Source organism: Balaenoptera acutorostrata, chromosome 6 (assembly GCF_949987535.1).
Source record: "Balaenoptera acutorostrata chromosome 6, mBalAcu1.1, whole genome shotgun sequence".
NCBI lineage: Eukaryota > Metazoa > Chordata > Mammalia > Artiodactyla > Balaenopteridae > Balaenoptera > Balaenoptera acutorostrata.
Window position 1 is genome coordinate 112,722,584 of NC_080069.1, and position 18,676 is coordinate 112,741,259.

Sequence of the window (18,676 nt, forward strand, 5' to 3'; positions counted from 1 at the left end):
TTATTTAAGGTTCCCAAACCTGTGCACAGCAAAGAGGAGAAGTTCCTGAAAATCTATGGAACCCACTTTCATTTTGAGGCACAAATTGAACAAACGTTTTGCATCAGGGATTATCTTGATTAAACTATTTATATGAGTACCGTTGATTTACCTTAGTCTTGCTAAATTTCATTAGGCTGTCCATTTACTTATATAAATTCCTGTTGGCTCAAATATCTTAAAAAATAAAACACATGTAATTCTCATGGTGGAAAACTGTATTTTTAATCTATATGCACCTGTAAGAATTATAATAATGATAATGCTAATACCATTTATTGAATGCCTACGTGCTCAGCAGTGTGATAGGCACTTTATAGAATAACAACAATAAGGATAATTATAACTATCACTTATTGAATACCTAACATGTCCAGTCATTATGCTATGTGTTTAAGTACTTTAATTCATTTAATGATCACAGTCATCCTGTTAAGTAGTCATTGCTATTATTTCACATTTTACAGATGAAGAAATTGAGACTTTGAAAAGTAACTGCGCTACATTTCACAGTGAGCAAGAGAAGAGTCAGGATTCAAACCCAGGCCCACTGGATTCCTGAATCCTTTGTCTTTTCCACTATACAACGCTGCGTACGCTTTATAGAAAGTATTGCTTCAAGTTCTATTTCCAGCAAGGACATTTATAGATGCAAGGACATTTATAGATGCAAGGACATTTATAGATGCAAGGACAAACTAAATATGCTAAGACAACCTGTTCCCTATAAAAGTCTCAGACTTCATGATTTGGAACAAAGTAACTCTGCTACCAAATTCCCTGAAGAAAAATCGAGCTCACAGCTTCGGGGCAATCGGATAAGGCTGAAAGGCTGAAATATGAAGTGGTTCCAAACTACAATGAAATTTGGGAGTGAAACACAATTTGTCTATTGCTCCATTTTAAAATATTCATGAGGCAAGGAAGCATTCCCATTTTTAATAATTAAATGGCTAAAATCTGCAACCTGATAAATTTCCTGTGCACGAACGATGCATTCCTAGAAGGGCCTAAGTTCGAATTAGCAGCCCCACAAGCTGTCATGTTACAGTGCAAAACCAAACAAATGAGACAGAAATGTTGCTGTTGCCTAGAGAAGAAATTTTCCCCACCAGTTGTTCTCTTGTAGAGAAAGGCTGAGTCAAAATTAAGAAATCATCTAGGACTTTGCCTGCCAACCAGCTGGAAGAGAATGAAGAGACGAAAAGAATAATGCAACATTTTCCCTCATTAGAAGAATTGTTCTAAAAGGGTGTGATTTGGCCTTAAAGGTTAGATTTTACAATCATTTAATATTTTACTTGTCTTGAGAAACGTGCACAGAAAGGCAGGGAAGGGAAACAGATGAATAAAAACATGCATTTATGAAGTGGCCCTGTTTTGCTTTCTCAGTCCTGTGATCACATGCAATGTACGTGACACCTATGACTAGACTTATGTTAAGTTGGGGGCTCCTGTCTCTGTGTTATTGGCAAGTTACCTCCAGTGGCTGCCTTCACCAGGGGCATGTCCATCTCTTTTGTATAAGGATGAGTCCTACTGACTGCTCCACCCCCATGGTGCCAAACCCCAGCAGGGGCTGAGGGGCCACTGCCCTGAGTCCTCAAGTGGTTTGGGACAGACCCAAGACCTGGAACTGGCAGGCAAGTGGTTCGTAAAGTGTCGTGTTGGGCCTGGACCAGCAGTGTTGATATTACCTGGCACCCTGCTAGAAATGCAAATGAATCAGAAGCTCTGGGGCTGGGACTCAGCCATCTGGGCCTTAACAAACCCCCCAGGTGATTCAGATGCCCGTGCCTTGCAGGGGTGGATGGAGTCAGGAGTGGGAAGAGGAGGAGGGCTGGCAGGAGGTTGGGACCTCCATGTGTTCTCTTTCTCAGGCCCCGCAAATGTTAGAGACAGGCCTGCATGCAAACTGGTGACGATTAAGCCAGACAACAGACGTCATGCACCTCTGGGACTCCAGAGGTACTTGTAGAATGAGTGTGCCCAGAGATCTGCTTTGGCCCCTACTTGATCCTCACAACGAACCTGCACCATCATCCCACTGTGCAGATGAGGAAACCGGGACTCAGAGGGGTTAGGTGACCTGTCCAAGGTCACACGACCAGGCACTGAACCCATGTCTGTTTGATCCCAGAGCTGGTGCTCCTTCCCTACATGTGACCATTTAGTCTTGGCTTGAATACTTCCAGCTACATGGAACTCACTACTCACTACTACTTTGAGTCAACCATTATCATTTCAGGCAAAGTAAGGTGGTGGTCATTTTCTTTTTCCTTCCTTGACTTGAGCTTAAATCTCTCTGCAAATTTCAGCCACGTTTCCTTGTTCTGCCCATTGGGGCCTGCAGAGAGTTTATCCCCTCTCCACATAACCACCTTTCAAGCTAAAAATGGTAATGCCATCCCCTGGGCTCTTTGATTCTCTTTCACTCTCTCCTCCTGGCAGAAGGTGTCCAGACCTACCTCCTAATCAGGCTTCTGAGGACAGATTCCAGTCTCGATCCCTTACAGCACCTACAGAAGTCATGATGTGCAGAAACACGACCTATCTGAGGCCTTGGCTGGTAGATTTGCACAAACATTGGCAAACATTCCCATCACTGGCAACCTCTTGTCATGTGTAGAGTCCAAGAGCCCCAAGCCTGTGGAATGTCCCATTGTTTCTCTGAGTCTTGGTTTCCTTGCCTGTAAAATAGGGTAATGACTCGTACCTTACCTACTTTGCATGCACCACTGGCTCTGAAACGACTCTGTGAGCTGCAGAGCCCTGAACAGGTGTGGAGGTGACGATGGCAATGATAACCAGTAGAAGAGGAGGCTGATTGCGGAAGCCCCGTGAAGCAGGTGCTGCAGAGAGGTCCTCCCTGCCCGCCCTCCCCTGAGCTTACTTCCTCCATCACCCTTCCCGCCAGGGCATGGGGCCAAGTGCTCGCGAAGGACACCAAGGCGCCTGCACGGCTCCAAAAGCCGAAAAGTAAATTAAGACAGCGTGATGGTTTGTAAAAGGTGCCTTGAAGACAGGATGTTTCTGTGTCCAGCAACTGAGCCAGCAAGCAGGGTGGAGCTCTGTTGCGCAGGATGCCGGGAACGGAGTTAAAGAAGGTCAGAAAGACCGGCAGAGTCGGGATCTGAACCCAGACCTCCTGCCCCGGCTCACCCCACTTCGCCACAGTTGCCACTGAAATCACTTGACAGACAGTGTCAGGTGTGCCCATGTGGACGTGCCAGTCTACTCTAGGGAACAGCTATCCCCATAACGGCCCCACCCCCTCCTAAGGCCCCAGTCCACGTAGCCAGCTACCTAGCAGACAGTATACCTGGAGGTCTCATGACCCTGCATCACGTCCCCCCAAAGCTGCTACGTCCCCAGGGCTCCCTGGCACTCCCAGTTGCTAAACCAGCCCCTTTCTTGACTCCTCCTTCACTCTCACCTCTCATATCCAACGCATCCCCAAGTCCTATCCACCCATCCTCCTAAATTTTTTTTTTTTTTTTTTTGACTGCGTTGGGTCTTCGTTGCTGTGCACGGGCTTTCTCTAGTTGCGGCGAGCGGGGCTACTCTTTATTGCGGTGTGTGGACTTATTGCAGTGGCTTCTCTTGTTGCGGAGGGCAGGCTCTAGGTGCGCAGGCTCAGTAGTTGTGGCGCACGGGCTTAGTTGCTCCCCGGCATGTGGGATCTTCCCGGACCAGGGCTCAAACCCGTGTTCCCTGCATTGGCAGGCAGATTCTTAACCACTGTGCCACCAGGGAAGTCCCTAAATGCCTCTTGAATACAACATTTCTCTCCACCTACCACTGCCACCTAATCTGCACAGCCACCATCTCTCACACCTCTTAGCTGCCTCCACATCCTCCCTGGCAGTTTGGTTTTCACGCTGCAGCCAAAGTGATCTTTTTAAAACATAAATCTCATCATGTCACCCTGCTATTTAAAACGTTTCCACGGTTGGGATTAACAGATGTACACTACCATATATAAAACAGATAAACAACAGGGATTTACTGTATAGCACAGGGAACTATATTCAGTATCTCTGTAATAAACTATAATGGAAAAGAATCCAAAAAAAGAATATAGATATATACATATACGTATGTATAACCGAATCACTTTGCTGTACAACTGAAACTAACACAATATTGTAAATCAACTATACTTCAATTGAAAAAAAAAAGTTGTCCATTGCTTTTAGGATGAAAAGCAAAATGCTTGGACTAAGCCATTAGATCCTGCAGCACCTGGCCCTGTCTCCTGACACCCTCCCTGCTTACGCACTATAATCTTGCCACCCGGGACTTCTTTGTTTTACCTGTAAATTTGCGGTACACCACGCATACAGAATAGTGTATGAAACAGGTGCATACATTTAAAGAATAATTGTAATACTCGTGCCTCCACCACCTGGGTTAACAGAACATAGCCAGGATCTCAACCGCCCACCTGTGCCCCTCGCCGCTCCCTCTCCCCACCCCCGTCCGGAAGTAAACATCTTAAACTCTCTGATCCTTCTTCCTTGCTTTTGTAGGATTACATCTCTATAAAACAAAGTTTAGTTTTGCCTGTCGTGAGTTGGAGCCATACTGTAGATATTCTTTTATGATTTGCTTCTTTTCCTCAACTTGAATACCAATGCACAGAGGTACATCATTCACGCATTTCCCATTGACGTATAGTCTTCCCGTGAGTGAACACCCAGGATTAGTGCATTTTTCTGTTGGTGGACAGTTAGATTGTTTCCAGCTTGTAGCTTTTATGAACCACCCGGCTGGAGTTCTTTCTGTGCTTTGAGAGCCCCGTGCTCTGTCTTGCCTTCAGGCCCTCATGGGGACTCATTTTCTCTGCGGAGGCCTCTCTCACTGCCTCCGTCCTGCTCACCTTGCTGAGCTGGTGCTTCCACTGCACCCTGCACCCCACAGAGGTGTACAGTCATCCCTGACCCAGCCCAGGACCCGCACGTAACGAGCCCATCCACGCGTGTGTGCACGAGTTCATTCATGCATGTGTTAGGAGCTTCTGGTGCTGCAGAGGCCTGGACAGTCTGGAGGAAGAAAGAGAGCCTCTCCAATCAAATGAAGGCTCCACGGCGACAGGAAGTGCACACACTGAGCAGCCAGCTCCCCGCTGATTCTCACGCTGTGATGTGAGCGCCCAGCGGAGGATGAGCTTGGGGGCGGATCCTACCGCTCTGAACCTTCAGATTCCACCTTCTTCCCCCCTCACATTAGCCTCTGTGATGAGAGTTGCAAGGGGCTCTTCTGCTGCTTAAAAAGTGAAGGGAAAAAATGGAAATTGAATAAAAAGTAAAGGAAAGAAAGCAGCTGGAGAATACTGCCCACCATTTGGTGTGATAACCAGGGGCTTTAAAGTGATTGCTAAAACCAGCTTTGATTTTGAGCTTTCATTTCTTTTAATGTAGCAGATAATTAGCGGGAAATCAAATGCATCCTGACACTATGGAGAACAGTATGGAGGTTCCCTAAAAAACTAAAAATAGAACTACCATATGACCCAGCAATCCCACTCCTGGGCATATACCCTAAGAAAACCATAATTCAAAGAGAGTCATGTACCACAATGTTCATTGCAGCTCTACTTACAATAGCCAGGACATGGAAGCAACCTAAGTGTCCATCGACAGATGAATGGATAAAGAAGACGTGGCACATATATACACTGGAATATTACTCAGCCATAAAAAGAAGCGAAATTGAGTTATTTGTAGTGAGGTGGATGGACCTAGAGACTGTCATACAGAGTGAAGTAAGTCAGAAAGAGAAAAACAAATACCATATGCTAACACATATATATGGAATCTAAAAAAAAAAAAGGTTCTGAAGAACCTAGGGGCAGGACAGGAATAGAGACACAGACGTAGAGAATGGACTTGAGGACACAGGGAGGGGGAAGGGTAAGCTGGGACGAAGTGAGAGGGTGGCATGGACATATATACACTACCAAATGTAAAACAGATAGCTAGTGGGAAGCAGCCGCATAGCACAGGGAGATCAGCTCAGTGCTTTGTGTCCACCTAGAGGGGTGGGATAGGGAGGGTGGGAGGGAGACGCAAGAGGGCGGGGATGTGGGGATATATGTATACGTATAGCTGATTCACTTTGTTGTACAGCAGAAACTAACACACCATTGTAAAGCAATTATATTCCAATAAAGATGTTAAAAAAAAAAAATCCATCCTGTCAGCCAAAGATCAACCTGTCGCTGTTGGAGATCAATTCCCACTTACTTTACCACCTCCTCCTTCACACATTTTTTCCTTAAAACAAAACAAACAAACAAAAAAACCTCCCCAGGTTACATATATTGTTTGACTTGTTTAAATACTACATTCATATTGGACATTTCCCACGACAGATACCCTCTTAGGAATAAGCAGCATTTTCTCTCCCTCCAAATTAAGAACTTCTCATTGCTTTGCAGATTTAAAAACATCCAACTGCAAACTCCCTTTTATGGATGAAGAAGCCAAAGTACAGAGAGGGGAGGAAACTCTGTACCATTTACAGCTGTAAATGGCAGCACCAGGATTCACCCCAAAGCATCCGACTCCAGGGCCCCTCCTCTCACCGTTCTGCTGTCCCACCTGTGCGTTAAAAACACATGTGCATCTCCAGTCCTGCTTCCTCATGGGCTCTCTCTAGCCTAAGACAGCCTTCTAAATAGCACACAGAGCTTTAAGCACAAGACGCTGGAAATCAACTAAACATTCACCAATACGGAGGCAGAGTCCCAGCCACTGATGAAAATGATGTTTACAGAACTGTTAATAAGAAGGGGAAAGTACTGTCGCATAAAATGGAGAAAAATAAAAACAGCATACAAAAATTATATAGCTCATATGGCCTCAACTATAAAACAATATAGACAGCAGAAAACGATACCATTTTTATGAACTAAAAAGTTAATAATGATTAGCTCTGGGTGGTTGAATTTGAGGGAGATTTTTATTTCATGCTACACAGTTTTCAGTATTTTTCCATTTTTTTCTACAATGAGCACATATCACTTTTATAATAAGAAAAAATGTAATAAGAAGCATGTAGCAGAGAAGCAGGATCTGTCCTCTCCAGCCCCAAGCGCCGTTTTGGAAGCATGATTGGCGGTCCTCCCCCACCCTGCCTAACCCCTTGGCCCAGCTTCCTGCCTCCATCCTTCCTCCCCCAAGCTTATTTCTATTTTCCTCACCGAACCAAGCCCAAGCAAATGATGGCCCCACCTCCTTCAGGAAGGCTGCCTTGACCACTCCAGGCCAGCCACTAGTTGAATCATAGGAAACTGCCACTCTTGTAAGTCAAGTAAAAAAAAAGATCGAATATCAGTAATTTCCTATGATTCCACCTCATCCTTGGTTCAGCCTGCCTTCTTCTGAACTTCTAGCATGTTCCCAGTCTGGGACTCACGACTGCATACGAATAATTTTCTGTCTGGTTCTGTTCTGTCTTGTGGCACGTGTAGATCTTGCTTTAAGCTGGTGTTCTCTGCACACTGGCTTACATTTTATTCATTACGGTTTTGAAGATTATTGAATATGAATTAGCCGCCTAGCTGGCCACAGAGCCCTCACAGGAGATGATCAATCACTCCTAAGCACCCACACGTGTTCAGTGATTGAAGCTAAAGGGATGAGTCCCTGCCTTAAAGTTTGGGCAAAGGCACGAACCCAACCCGATAAGGATAATGCCTTGTGTGTGCACGTCTCCTTAGTGTGCTAAATACCTTCTCATCCACTCTCTCAAGGCAAGAGCTAGACACACCTGGCTTTAAATCCCAGTCTGTTGCTTATAACTGGTGTGGTCTTGGGCCTGTCACTCAACCTCTCCAGGCCTCAGTGTCCTCTTAATACAGAAGTCATAATAGCACCTAGTGCATATGGCTGTTGTGAGGACAAAATGGGAATAAAGGTAAACACCACTGTGACATACACAGTAAGCACTCAACAAACAGTCCCTTGTGAAAGAGGCAGAGCAGCTAATGTTATTGCCTTTCCTTCTCTTGTTTTGCTTGTTTGAGGTTGTTTGCTTTTGGTTTTTTTCCGATGAGGAAACTGGGCTCAGGGAAGTATACTGACTTATCTGAGGCCAAGTAGAACTGGTATCAAAACCTTGATCCTAAGCCCAGACCGCAATGCCTCCTTCCAAAAAGCTAACAACGCCTCATTTAAAAGCACATGAACAGTTAAGGCTCACTGGAGCAACTCATGAGGAAATTTCCAAACACATTTGCTCCCCCATCACTACCTGGAATAACTCTGGAAGGGTCCACGCAGAATTCCGCTCCGCCGTTTCCCCAAAATGCTGACTGACTGGCCATATGCTCATCTCAGTTCCCATCTGCTCTGCACCCCGGTGAGAGGGAGAACCAGCCTGCCTGCCGGCGGAGGGGCCCTGCTCCAGTCTAATGGTCCCTGAAACGACACTCTCACATCAGCTCAGGAAATCCGCCTTCCCCATAAGTCTAGGAAATGGTTCCTGCTCAACAAACTGCATGCAAAAGAGGCTTTTACTGGTTACTTCTGGCTTAACGCTTAAACGTTTTCGAATGGAAGAGAGCTGTCTGGTTTTATTTCGTGCACATAAAATAATGCGTGTATCATTAGTCATTTCCTGTCTGTTCTTATGTGAAAATGCACACATTTTTCTAGTTTGCTGACTGCCATCTGAAATGTGAAGCCTTTCCGGGTACGGCGGGTATGATGTATCCCGAAGCCATGACACCCCAACCCCGGGCAAATCGCTCTAGCTCCCTGGAGCCTCTAATGATAATAGGACTGTTGGGTTCTTAACTTTTGGAAAATATGATGAAATTTCTGACCTTTTCTCCAGGAAAAATACACATAGACATAAGATTTTGTGTCGTTTCAGGGATCACAGACAGCCCGAAGGCCTTCACGTTTTCAACTCAGGTTGAAGACGAGCTTTGATTTACTCCAGGCCACCCACCTCTGGCCTCTGGGTCTTCATCTACGTCCCCATTGGCACCTTCTCTCCAATAATCCACTTCATGCACCTGTCTCAGCAGCTGACTCATCTCCTCACGTTTCCCCAACAGAGACCTGTGCCTTTGTGTCCTCCACCAGGGGAATCCTTCCATCCATTTGCCTGTTCCGAATGTTACTCATCCTTTAAACCTCAGGCCCAGTGCCACTCCTCCTTGTCAGTTTTTTAGGCTTTTTTTTTAACTCTTCTCATCAGGGAATAATCTTTCCCTTGTTACTTTGTCTTTATGTCTAGGGCACCTTGTACTTTCTACCCCGTAGATATTATGTGTGGGTCTTGCCTCCATTACCGGCCTGTGAGCTAATTCACTTCTGTAGTCTTCTCCCTGGCACACAGTAAGTGCTCAATAAATGCTCTAAATAATCAGTATCTGTAATGCTGGCATGGTGTAAAATGAAACCCAAATGAATATGCAAATATTCATCTCTCTGTGACCCAGACTCCTTCCTGATTTATGTGAAATCTTCAGAGGTGCTTGGGGTCAGGGTGTGCTCATCTGTAGCGTTTTGCCACAAAGAAATCATTAGCGGTCAACAAAGCCCCAGAATTTCAACAAAATGTCAGCTGTGCATACGTGGATGGGCCATTCCATCCACGGGGTGGTCGGATGATTCTCCTGAAAGAATGCCTGTTTCCGGAAGAATACTCCGGAAAGTAAGAAAGATAATGTTCTACATTCACAAAGGCATGTTTAGTCTAGATAGTTTAGGAACCCCTCTTCTCTATCGTTGAGGGTATTTCAGTAGGACATACTGCCAATTTAAGGGGCAGAGACCTGGGCTTGGAGACCTCTAATTAATGTGTTTTTGATATTCTTCCTCAGGACAGGACAGAGTTACATTCCTTGGTCAAACTATAAGCCCCCAGCGGTGAAATCGAACCACTGGGAGATTTCTTGATCTCTGTTCTCTTAGAATGTTTTGCCTTTATCCTAGATTCTATGTAGAATCAACCTAATTGAGGATTCACCTAATGTACTGGTTCTGAACATGGCACAAGATCCAAGGGATACACTTGGAGTCAAGATCAGAGTGAAGCCTGAGCTCCCAGTGAAGCCTTCAGAGGACAAATGTCTCTGAATTAGGGCCAAAGCTGTCCCGGCAGGCTGACTCCATCCTTCACGTAAACCTGGTTGTCATGGTGATAGGAGGGAAGGGAAACTGGGAGAGGACCATGGACCAGTGCTGTGGGAAAAGGGGCTTCTGTGCCTTACATAAGTCATGTTTCAAGTGTACACTTTTGTTTTTTTTTTTTTTTTTTTAAATTTATTTATTTATTTATTTATTTATTTATTTTTGGCTGTGCTGGGTCTTTGGTTCGTGCGAGGGCTTTCTCCAGTTGCGGCAAGTGGGGGCCACTCTTCATCGCGGTGCGGGGACCGCTCTTCATCGCGGTGCGCGGGCCTCTCACCATCGCGGCCCCTCCCGTCGCGGGGCACAGGCTCCAGAAGCGCAGGCTCAGCAGCCGTGGCTCACGGGCCCAGCCGCTCCGCGGCATGTGGGATCCTCCCAGACCAGGGCTCGAACCCGTGTCTCCCGCATCAGCAGGCAGACTCTCAACCACTGCGCCACCAGGGAAGCCCTCAAGTGTACACTTTTGAATAAGAGGCAAGCAGTCTACTCCCCAGCTCCCAGGCACTGCATGGCATCAAGAAAATCCTCTCAGATTACTCCAAGCCTGTCCCTGGCTTTATTTATATTACTCCGGGTCCTAAAGGGTTATGATTCCTGAGAAAGGAAGGTGGTTACCAGAAACATCTACAGGAAGAGGAGCAAAATACTAGTAAAATGGCTCCCCCAGGGGTAAACCGACCTTCCAAAAACTAATCAATTGATGGAATAATCACCTCGTTTTTAAAATAATTGAGGAATGCAATTTATTCACTTCTGCTTCTGATAGAAGTGTTTACAAAGAAAGGCTTGGGCTACCCAAATACCTTGAGAAAAGAGGAAATTTTCTGTTGATTTCCCTGATTTCCTGCTTCAGCAAATGACCCACCTTCTTCATCTTAGTTTTGTCTTGTACGATTCAGAAGGACAGAATCATTACGTACACAACTCAAATAGGCTGCTTCAGGAGCTGGTGACTTATGTGTCACCATCAGCATAACTTTAAAGCAGCCTGATGGACCACACGGTGACCCTAAGAACTAGCATTTGTCTAATCCTCTCAGATGCCCTGAGGGTCTCTCATATGTGTCATTTCACACGATGCCCGTGACAGTCCAGCCAAGGAGATCCCTTGATCCCCATTTCAAAGATGAGATCAGAGAATAAAGCGACTTGGCCAAGCTCATAGTGCGATGATCAGAGATTAAGGACTTCAACCCAGACCTGGCTGATGCCAAGTCCAGTGCCTTGTCAGGACACACACTTCTCCTCTGCCTGGGATGCTTGGGAGGGACGTTCTTGAACCAGGGAGCTGGCTGGCATGATGGTTTCTAAGGTCCCTTCCAATTCTAATAGTCTGTGCTTCTATCAATAAAATGAGGGGGTTGGATTAAACCAGAGGTTTTAGAAACTTCTTGTAGCAGAAAAGATCCTTTCCTCTCAGAGGAAATCTCTAGAATGCCAAAACATAACATAGGTCATCCCAGCTCCCCTCTGGTTGAAAAAGAAATGACTTCCACCCAAATGTCCATCAAGTGACAAATGGATAACAAAGTGTGGTATATCCATAGAATGGAATATTATTTGGCCATAAAAAGGAACAAAATACTGATACATGCTACCACATGGGTGAACCTCAAAAACATGGTAAGTGAAAGAAGCCAGACGCAAAAAACTCCATTTACATGAAGTATCCAGAATAGGTAAATCCAGAGACAGAAAGTAGACTGGTGGAGGTGGGGATGGGGAATGATTGCTTAATGGATACAGGGTTTCCTTTTGGGGTGACAAAACATTTTGGAGCTAGAAAGCAGTGATGGTTGCACAACATTATGAACGTACTAGATGCCACTTTTATATGGCTCATTTTATACTGTGTGAATTTTACCTCCATATGTGTGTGTAGAGATATATGATGGTTCTAGAATCCTCCCCTTTTAGCCTCCCCCTTCCCCTGTCCCTGCAGTGCCTCCAAAGAACCCTAGTATGTAAATCAATAGAGTCACCAGATATTACAAAAGGTCATCATAGTTCAAAACAGCTCTCATATGACAGCTATTTTATTCCTTCAGGGGCCAAATGTATTTTCTCTTAACCCAACAAATAAATTTGCCTGGGCCAGTGACATCATGCTACTTGGAAACAAAACTTTCCGCTGGCAGCCAGCTCCACTGTCAAGTCTAGCCCACAGTCATCTAACAGCTTTGGTTTTAGGATATGTCATTGGTTCTAAACTCGAAAGTCTGCTTTTAAGTATACCAGAAAAGATCATGGTAACCAAGCATTACTTTTTACTTGTTCAAATTCTAGCAGAGAATTTTATTGTTGAGTAGTCAACTAAGCATTATTAAGTCCCTACTATATAGTAAAAGTCTTTCACATTGTTTCATTTAAATGTCATTATTTCCATTTTATAGAAAAGGATACTGGGGCTCAGAATAGCTCTGTACGTCCGCAAGGTCAGGATTTGAATCTCAGTCTCTTCAGCTCAAGAGAAAGTTCTATCAACTATGGCAAGATGGGTCTCAGCAGGGTTGCGAGTTCCTCTCCCCATGGAAGGCATGAGGACTGCTTTCAGTCTCACCAAGGAACTGACCCCAGTCTACCTGCCCTTCCGGGGCGTGTGAAGATGCATGATGCACAGACACGTGTCTGGTGCCCTTCCAAGGTCCCCCTCTGCACCTTCCCCGAGCGGTTTAGAGACATGAGGAGCTCAGGACATCTATCTACCTTTTTTCTTTAGTCTGTGCAGGAAAAGTGAAAGCCCACTTCAGCAGTCTTGCTGACAAAGCGTACTCAGGAAAGAACTGATGAAGGACACATCAGACCCTCTTTTGCTAAGGAGTTGAAGGGGAAGGCTAGGATACCATTTGTTTTTAACTGTTTACGTTGGATCCTATTCAAATACAAGAAACTCCAGCTTCTAAAGTTAACTGCCAGCCGAGAAGTCCATGTGACATCATTTCCTGCAGTTGGAGTGACCTGGACCCAGGCTGGAACACACAATTCAGCACTACAACACTGTGCATTATCTGTGGGCACAAATATGGTACTTCTCCAAGTTATACTGAAACACTTCTAAGAGTTGAGAATAATTTCAGCCTTTTTGTCTGTATGGTAAAGTTATCAAAATGATAATAATAATTCTTTACGTAAAAATTCACTTTACAGATTACAAAATTCTTTCATGGACAATCATTGCTGGGTTTTTTAAAAAAAATGGTATAATTAAGGAAAAATATCAGTAAATGACAATTAGCTATTAACATACACCCTCCTATTGTACGTAAGAAAAGGGTGAGGTGAAAGCGTTTTTCTATTAAAATTGAAGTCAGATTCTTGAAGCTCTAACTGTTCCTGATTATCAATAAAAAACAAAAAAAGTCGATGCTTTTTAAATTAAAAATGAGGTGCTGCTACTTATGACTTGGTAAGTCATAAAATGCCTTTCCCATCCTTCCCAATGGTCCTGGGCCCATTTAAATTGCTTTTAAATTTTAGATCTGCAGCTCATATGGATCATACCGAATGCCAGGTGTTGGTGAAGAAAAACAACTAGAACCAGAAAAAGAAAGCTAATCATGTGTTGAGGCCATCTAATGTGAAAAATACAGTAGTACCCTTATCTCTCTTCCCGGTTTTGGTGGCAGAGGTTAAGGAACCTCAGGCCACACAATGGCCTTTGAACTTGTTCCCACCAAAGGAATCAGAAGGCTGTGTCAAGGTCATCTTTAAAAGTATCCCCCTGGGCCACACTGGCGTGGATAGCCACCAAAATCTCCCCGCAGTGCAATACAGTCTCTCAAGACCTAACCTCTACTGGTGAGATCAATAACAATCAGAGAGTAGATTTTTGAGAAATGAGTTATATCACAATGAATCTGACCAAACTGCAATTAATCCACTGCTTTTCCTTAGGGATGGCTAAAAATAGCAGCTGCATGCGTGTATGCATAGACCCATTATCCAGCTGCCATGAGCTGCTCTGAGGATTCTGCAGACCTGACATGCCACCACTTTGAAGCCCTAGTCGGTGGAGGCAGGATCGGCCCACGTGAATCACAGGTGAGCGTTCTCAGCGAGTCTTGCTGGCAATGGATCTGTGCCTCACACAGCAAAGAAGGCGCTGGAAGAGAACTCAGCCGAGCAGGCACCATCCAGCCTGACTCAGAACATGCCAAATGCTCCTTCCGAGTGACATTTCCTGTAGGGCAGTGGCTCTCAACCTTGGCCGCATGATAGAATCACCTAGGGAACCTAAACTATTTCTGTGGCCAGGCCTCCAGCCCAGGCTAATTAAAAGCATCTCTAGATGTGTGGGTGCTTGCACTGGTATTTATGAAAGCTCTCCAGATGGTTCTAATGTGCGGCCAAGGGGAGAAGCGCTACTGCAGGGTGATTCTACCAATATGTGGGCTTGAGCCCAGCTGGTGAGGGGCTGCAGTAGAGGAACCTGCAAAACACCACTTGTTTAGGGAAGTCAGCGTTCCTCACGTTCCTGAACCATAGCTGACAAGTGCTTTACTTGCCTGGGAGCATTTGAGTCAATCTGATATGTCGCGGGTACCAGGAGTGCTGTGTGGATTGCTTGTCTTTGATTTTTCTGCCTAAAAGAGGCACAATGATATTCACTCAACACTTACTCTGTGAAAGCCAGGAATTTGGTAACAAAACAAAGCAAACAAAATACCCAAGTGAAATGTCATTCATTTCAGGGGTGATTCCATGGAGGGAGGGGCAGGGCACATACTCCCATCAATATCCCAGTGTAACAGCCACTGGGTGGGTAGGATGGAGAAGAATTATAACTGTTGCAAATATTACAGAACTGCCACAAGTTCAATAATTGGTTCTGCAGGTTTTGAAACAAAAAGCTTATATTGCAAGAATGTAAACATCATGAAGAAAATTAAAAGGAAGCGATCCTTACCACGTCCAAGTTACCTGTGGCCCTCTCCTCTGGCATTCTGTACTCTCTCCCTGTGCTTGAGGATTTCACAGAGAAGCACCAGGTGGGCAATGGTGAGTGAGGGGAGATGCTATCACGAGGGGAGATGCTATCACTGGGGGAGAGTGGGTTTTTAGAGAAGACTTTCCAGACTCAGATAACAATCGGCTAGAAATTCATCCGCTGAACCCCAAGTGTTGGATTCATGTTGTAGGTCTCCATCTCCTGACTTTGAGTCACTATATTTGGAGGCTGATATTCATAGATGAAACTATGATTTATTAGACTGCTTAAGGTATAAATCTCACTCTCAATGTTAACATGTTTTAAGAACTTAACTTACCTGCTTAGGACACAGGAAGCAGAGTTGATAGAAATAAATGATATAAAAAATACTTACTGGTTCTCTCTTTTCTTCTTAAATGGGTCCATGAGACGCAGTGTGTCTCTGATGACGGCCACTTTCACTTCTTCATCAACAAGGCTGGGGACATTCTCAAACACCCCTGGAGAGAGCTTGAAGGGCAAGGATTCCATGTTACAGTGGAGAGAGTGATTCAGCACCAACTGACCACCAGCACAAGCCCCAGTGGTTGTACTGTTAGAATTCTCTAAAGCCTCCCTTTATTCTACCTGAAAAATGTCAGTTTCCTTTTACAAATCAACAAAATACATGAAGGGGAAAAATAGCACTATGTGTTTCTCATTATCAAAATGATATGTGCTCGTTGTAGAAAAATTGGAAAGATGGCAGAGAGGAAGAAAATTAAAAGAATCCATATAATCCCCCCAAAACCCAGTATTAATAGTTGGTATATTTCCTTCCAGTCTTTTTTATGCATTCTTAAGTGGCGGGGGGAACGGGGGGAGAAAAAGATAACCACTGTTAAATGTACTATTTATCTTAGTGATTCAAGCATGTCGACATGGCTAAATCATATTCGTAGAATTTCAATTAGTTCATCTCCTGAGGCTAACTAATTAGTTCATGTCAAAACTGATGGAAAGGCTCAGCTGCTTCTACATTTGCAGATATTAAGAAGTGGGGAATGGCATGCTGGGAAGTTACCATAGGTCGGGTGGATCTTATATTAATAGACAATGTTCAGAGCTCAACAAAGCTGAAATCATGTAGGCTTGAACAGAACTTTGCTGGGCAAATCTGAGAATGTCGAATCTCATTTAGCCAAGGGAGCAACAGGAGAGTGGGAACATTCAGTTGGATGGTAATATATTCAATGAGATACTCAAAATACTTACTTCTTGCTCGTGTTCGATTCTCATGCTGGGGTTTGCATTTACTTCAAGTAGTATAGGCTTCAGATTTTTCATGAGAAGAATGTCAAAGCCTAAAATCTGGGGCAGTATAAACATAATTCAGAATTACTCCCTTTAGCTACAGTGTCTTTGCAGGAATCGAGTACGGTATTAGGGGAATCAAGGTGAAAATTAATCCCAACCCCACCCCCAGCCTGGGCCTTGACCCTGGCTTCTCTCGCCCACAGGCCCTCTTCCTCTAGATGTACTTGTCGGGCCAAATGGACAGCAGAAAATTTTATAGGGGCCTTGGTAATGGGATGAGGTCCCATGGTTCACTTCAGCACCATCGGTGTCGTCTGAAGTGCGGTGGTAAGATGATGACCTCTTTCTTCTTTAACAGGTTTTTTAATTATGTTAAGGATCAGTGGTAGTCCATCAATTTCTCCCTCTCCTTCTGTTCTCCTCTATTAAGTTGCTTCTTAGCTAGATCTCTACAAAACCCAAGGCTATCTTTCTTAACCTCGGGTATATATCAGCATCACTTAAGGACCCCTTTCAAAACCACTGCTCGTCCCCAGCCCACACCTATGAGTCAGAAACTTCCAGAGTGGAACGCAGGCAAATGTATTTTCAATAACAAATCCCCTGGGTAATTCTGATATACCCTCCTACCTAAGAGGAAGGGAATATTTATTAGGCGCCCACTAGGCACCAATTATGATAAAATGCACCAATTATTCAGAATCTCGTTTAATCCTCATGACAGCATATTTGACGTAGGGATCGTGCTCTCCATTTCACAGAACCAGAAACTGAGTCTCGGAGAGGCCAGTGGATTTCCTGAGACTGCCTCTCTAGTAAATGACAGAGCTGGACTTCACACCCAAGCAGAACTGGCTACATAGTTTGTGGGACCCGGTGCAAGATGAAAACGCAGGGTCTGTTGTTCAAAAAGTATTAACAATTTCATGATGGTGAAACAGAGCATTAAACCAAGCGTGGAGGCCTTTGGAGTGTGGGACCCTGAGCGCACAGCCCACACGCCCATGCAGCCAGCCTGCATCCAAGGCTAAGTCCAGCATCATTTGCCAGCCGTCTGCTCTTGAATCTGGCAGGCTGCTGCCTCAGGTGAGGCTTTGTCTTCTGGCCTCTTTCAGTTCCTCACAGGCCCCATGATCAGGGTAAGCCAGCCTGTGTATCTCATCGCCTCTGCTTGAAACAACCCTTTATCGAGATAACATCTCCTCACCCTTGAGACTGCAGGTGCTAATTGGATTCAGACTCGGACTATAAGGCCACCAGATTCTTGGGAGGACTCTCGTTATGTCTCTAGGAGGTGACAAGGTAGAAAGCTCCTAATGTGAGTGATATAATCCCAAAGTTCCCAAAACTAATGTGGAGAATAAAGGAAAGAAAAAAGATATAGCTGCATTTCCTCCTCTGTGGACTCAAGAAGAAAAGATGAGGGAAAATCCATTTACTTGTCTATATAGAACATGCGCTAGTTAAATGATAATTATTAAACTGTAGCTTCAGCCTTATTAATGAAATCAGAGCCCGAATGACCATTTCGGGGGGTAATTCAAGATGAGGTTATTCTTCAGTAAAGGGCAATAAGGATGAAAAGTTGGGAAAAGTCATCCTCACTCTATTTTTCTTTCCCTGGTCATAAGAAGAAAGGAATGGAAATGCAGTAGAAAATGTTACATGTATTATAGATCCGCTTAATAATATATGACAAGTGGATATGAGTGATGAGGCCTTTAAGAGACTCTGGTGACATCATCAGTCTAACTTCAGACCCGGCCTGAGACACGTGATGCTGATGGGGCTACGGAGAATGGAGGGCTGCAGTTTATCATCCTGAGTCATCGACGCTTACGTTTCGCCACATTAGAAGTTTGGACTTATACTTTCTCAGCCTTGGGGTCTCTTCTCAGCTCAGTGCACAGTGGTTTTATGCATGCACAGCTACAGGAAAGCTGGAGAAGGGGAGTGGCAAAACCTCATCAGCCACAGGGACCTGCACACAGCAGTAGCATAATATTTTCCAGAACCTAAACTTTGGTGCAGGTAGTTGAATGTGCTGGGTCTTGTACAGGAATGTTTTGGAGCCAGATTTGGGCTTCAATCCCAGCTTGGTCTCTCACACTAGCTAGACGGTTCTAAGCCCCAGTTTCCTCATCTATAAAATGGGAATAGGAATAGTACTTACTTTAGTCCATTCATTCATAAAATACTGACTGCCTCCTATGTCCCAGAAACTATTCTAGCTTCTAGAAATAAAGGAGTGGACTGGACA

At 44.6% G+C, this 18,676-nt stretch overlaps 1 protein-coding gene across 8 annotated transcripts in view; it reads right to left on the reverse strand.

Annotated features, from left to right (window-relative positions):
• Positions 1-18,676, reverse strand: part of TTLL11 (tubulin tyrosine ligase like 11) — a 274,872-nt gene that overhangs the window by 141,627 nt on the left and 114,569 nt on the right. For all 8 annotated transcript variants that reach the window (XR_009008679.1, XM_057548845.1, XM_057548847.1 and 5 more), the window contains 2 exons: positions 16,375-16,470; positions 15,515-15,630 (listed from right to left, as the gene is read on the reverse strand). Coding sequence is in view for 7 of the 8 variants with exons in the window: in XM_057548845.1 (XP_057404828.1) it covers positions 15,515-15,630; positions 16,375-16,470 (212 nt within the window). In the remaining variant the exon portion in view is untranslated. The remainder of the gene's footprint in view (positions 1-15,514; positions 15,631-16,374; positions 16,471-18,676) is intronic.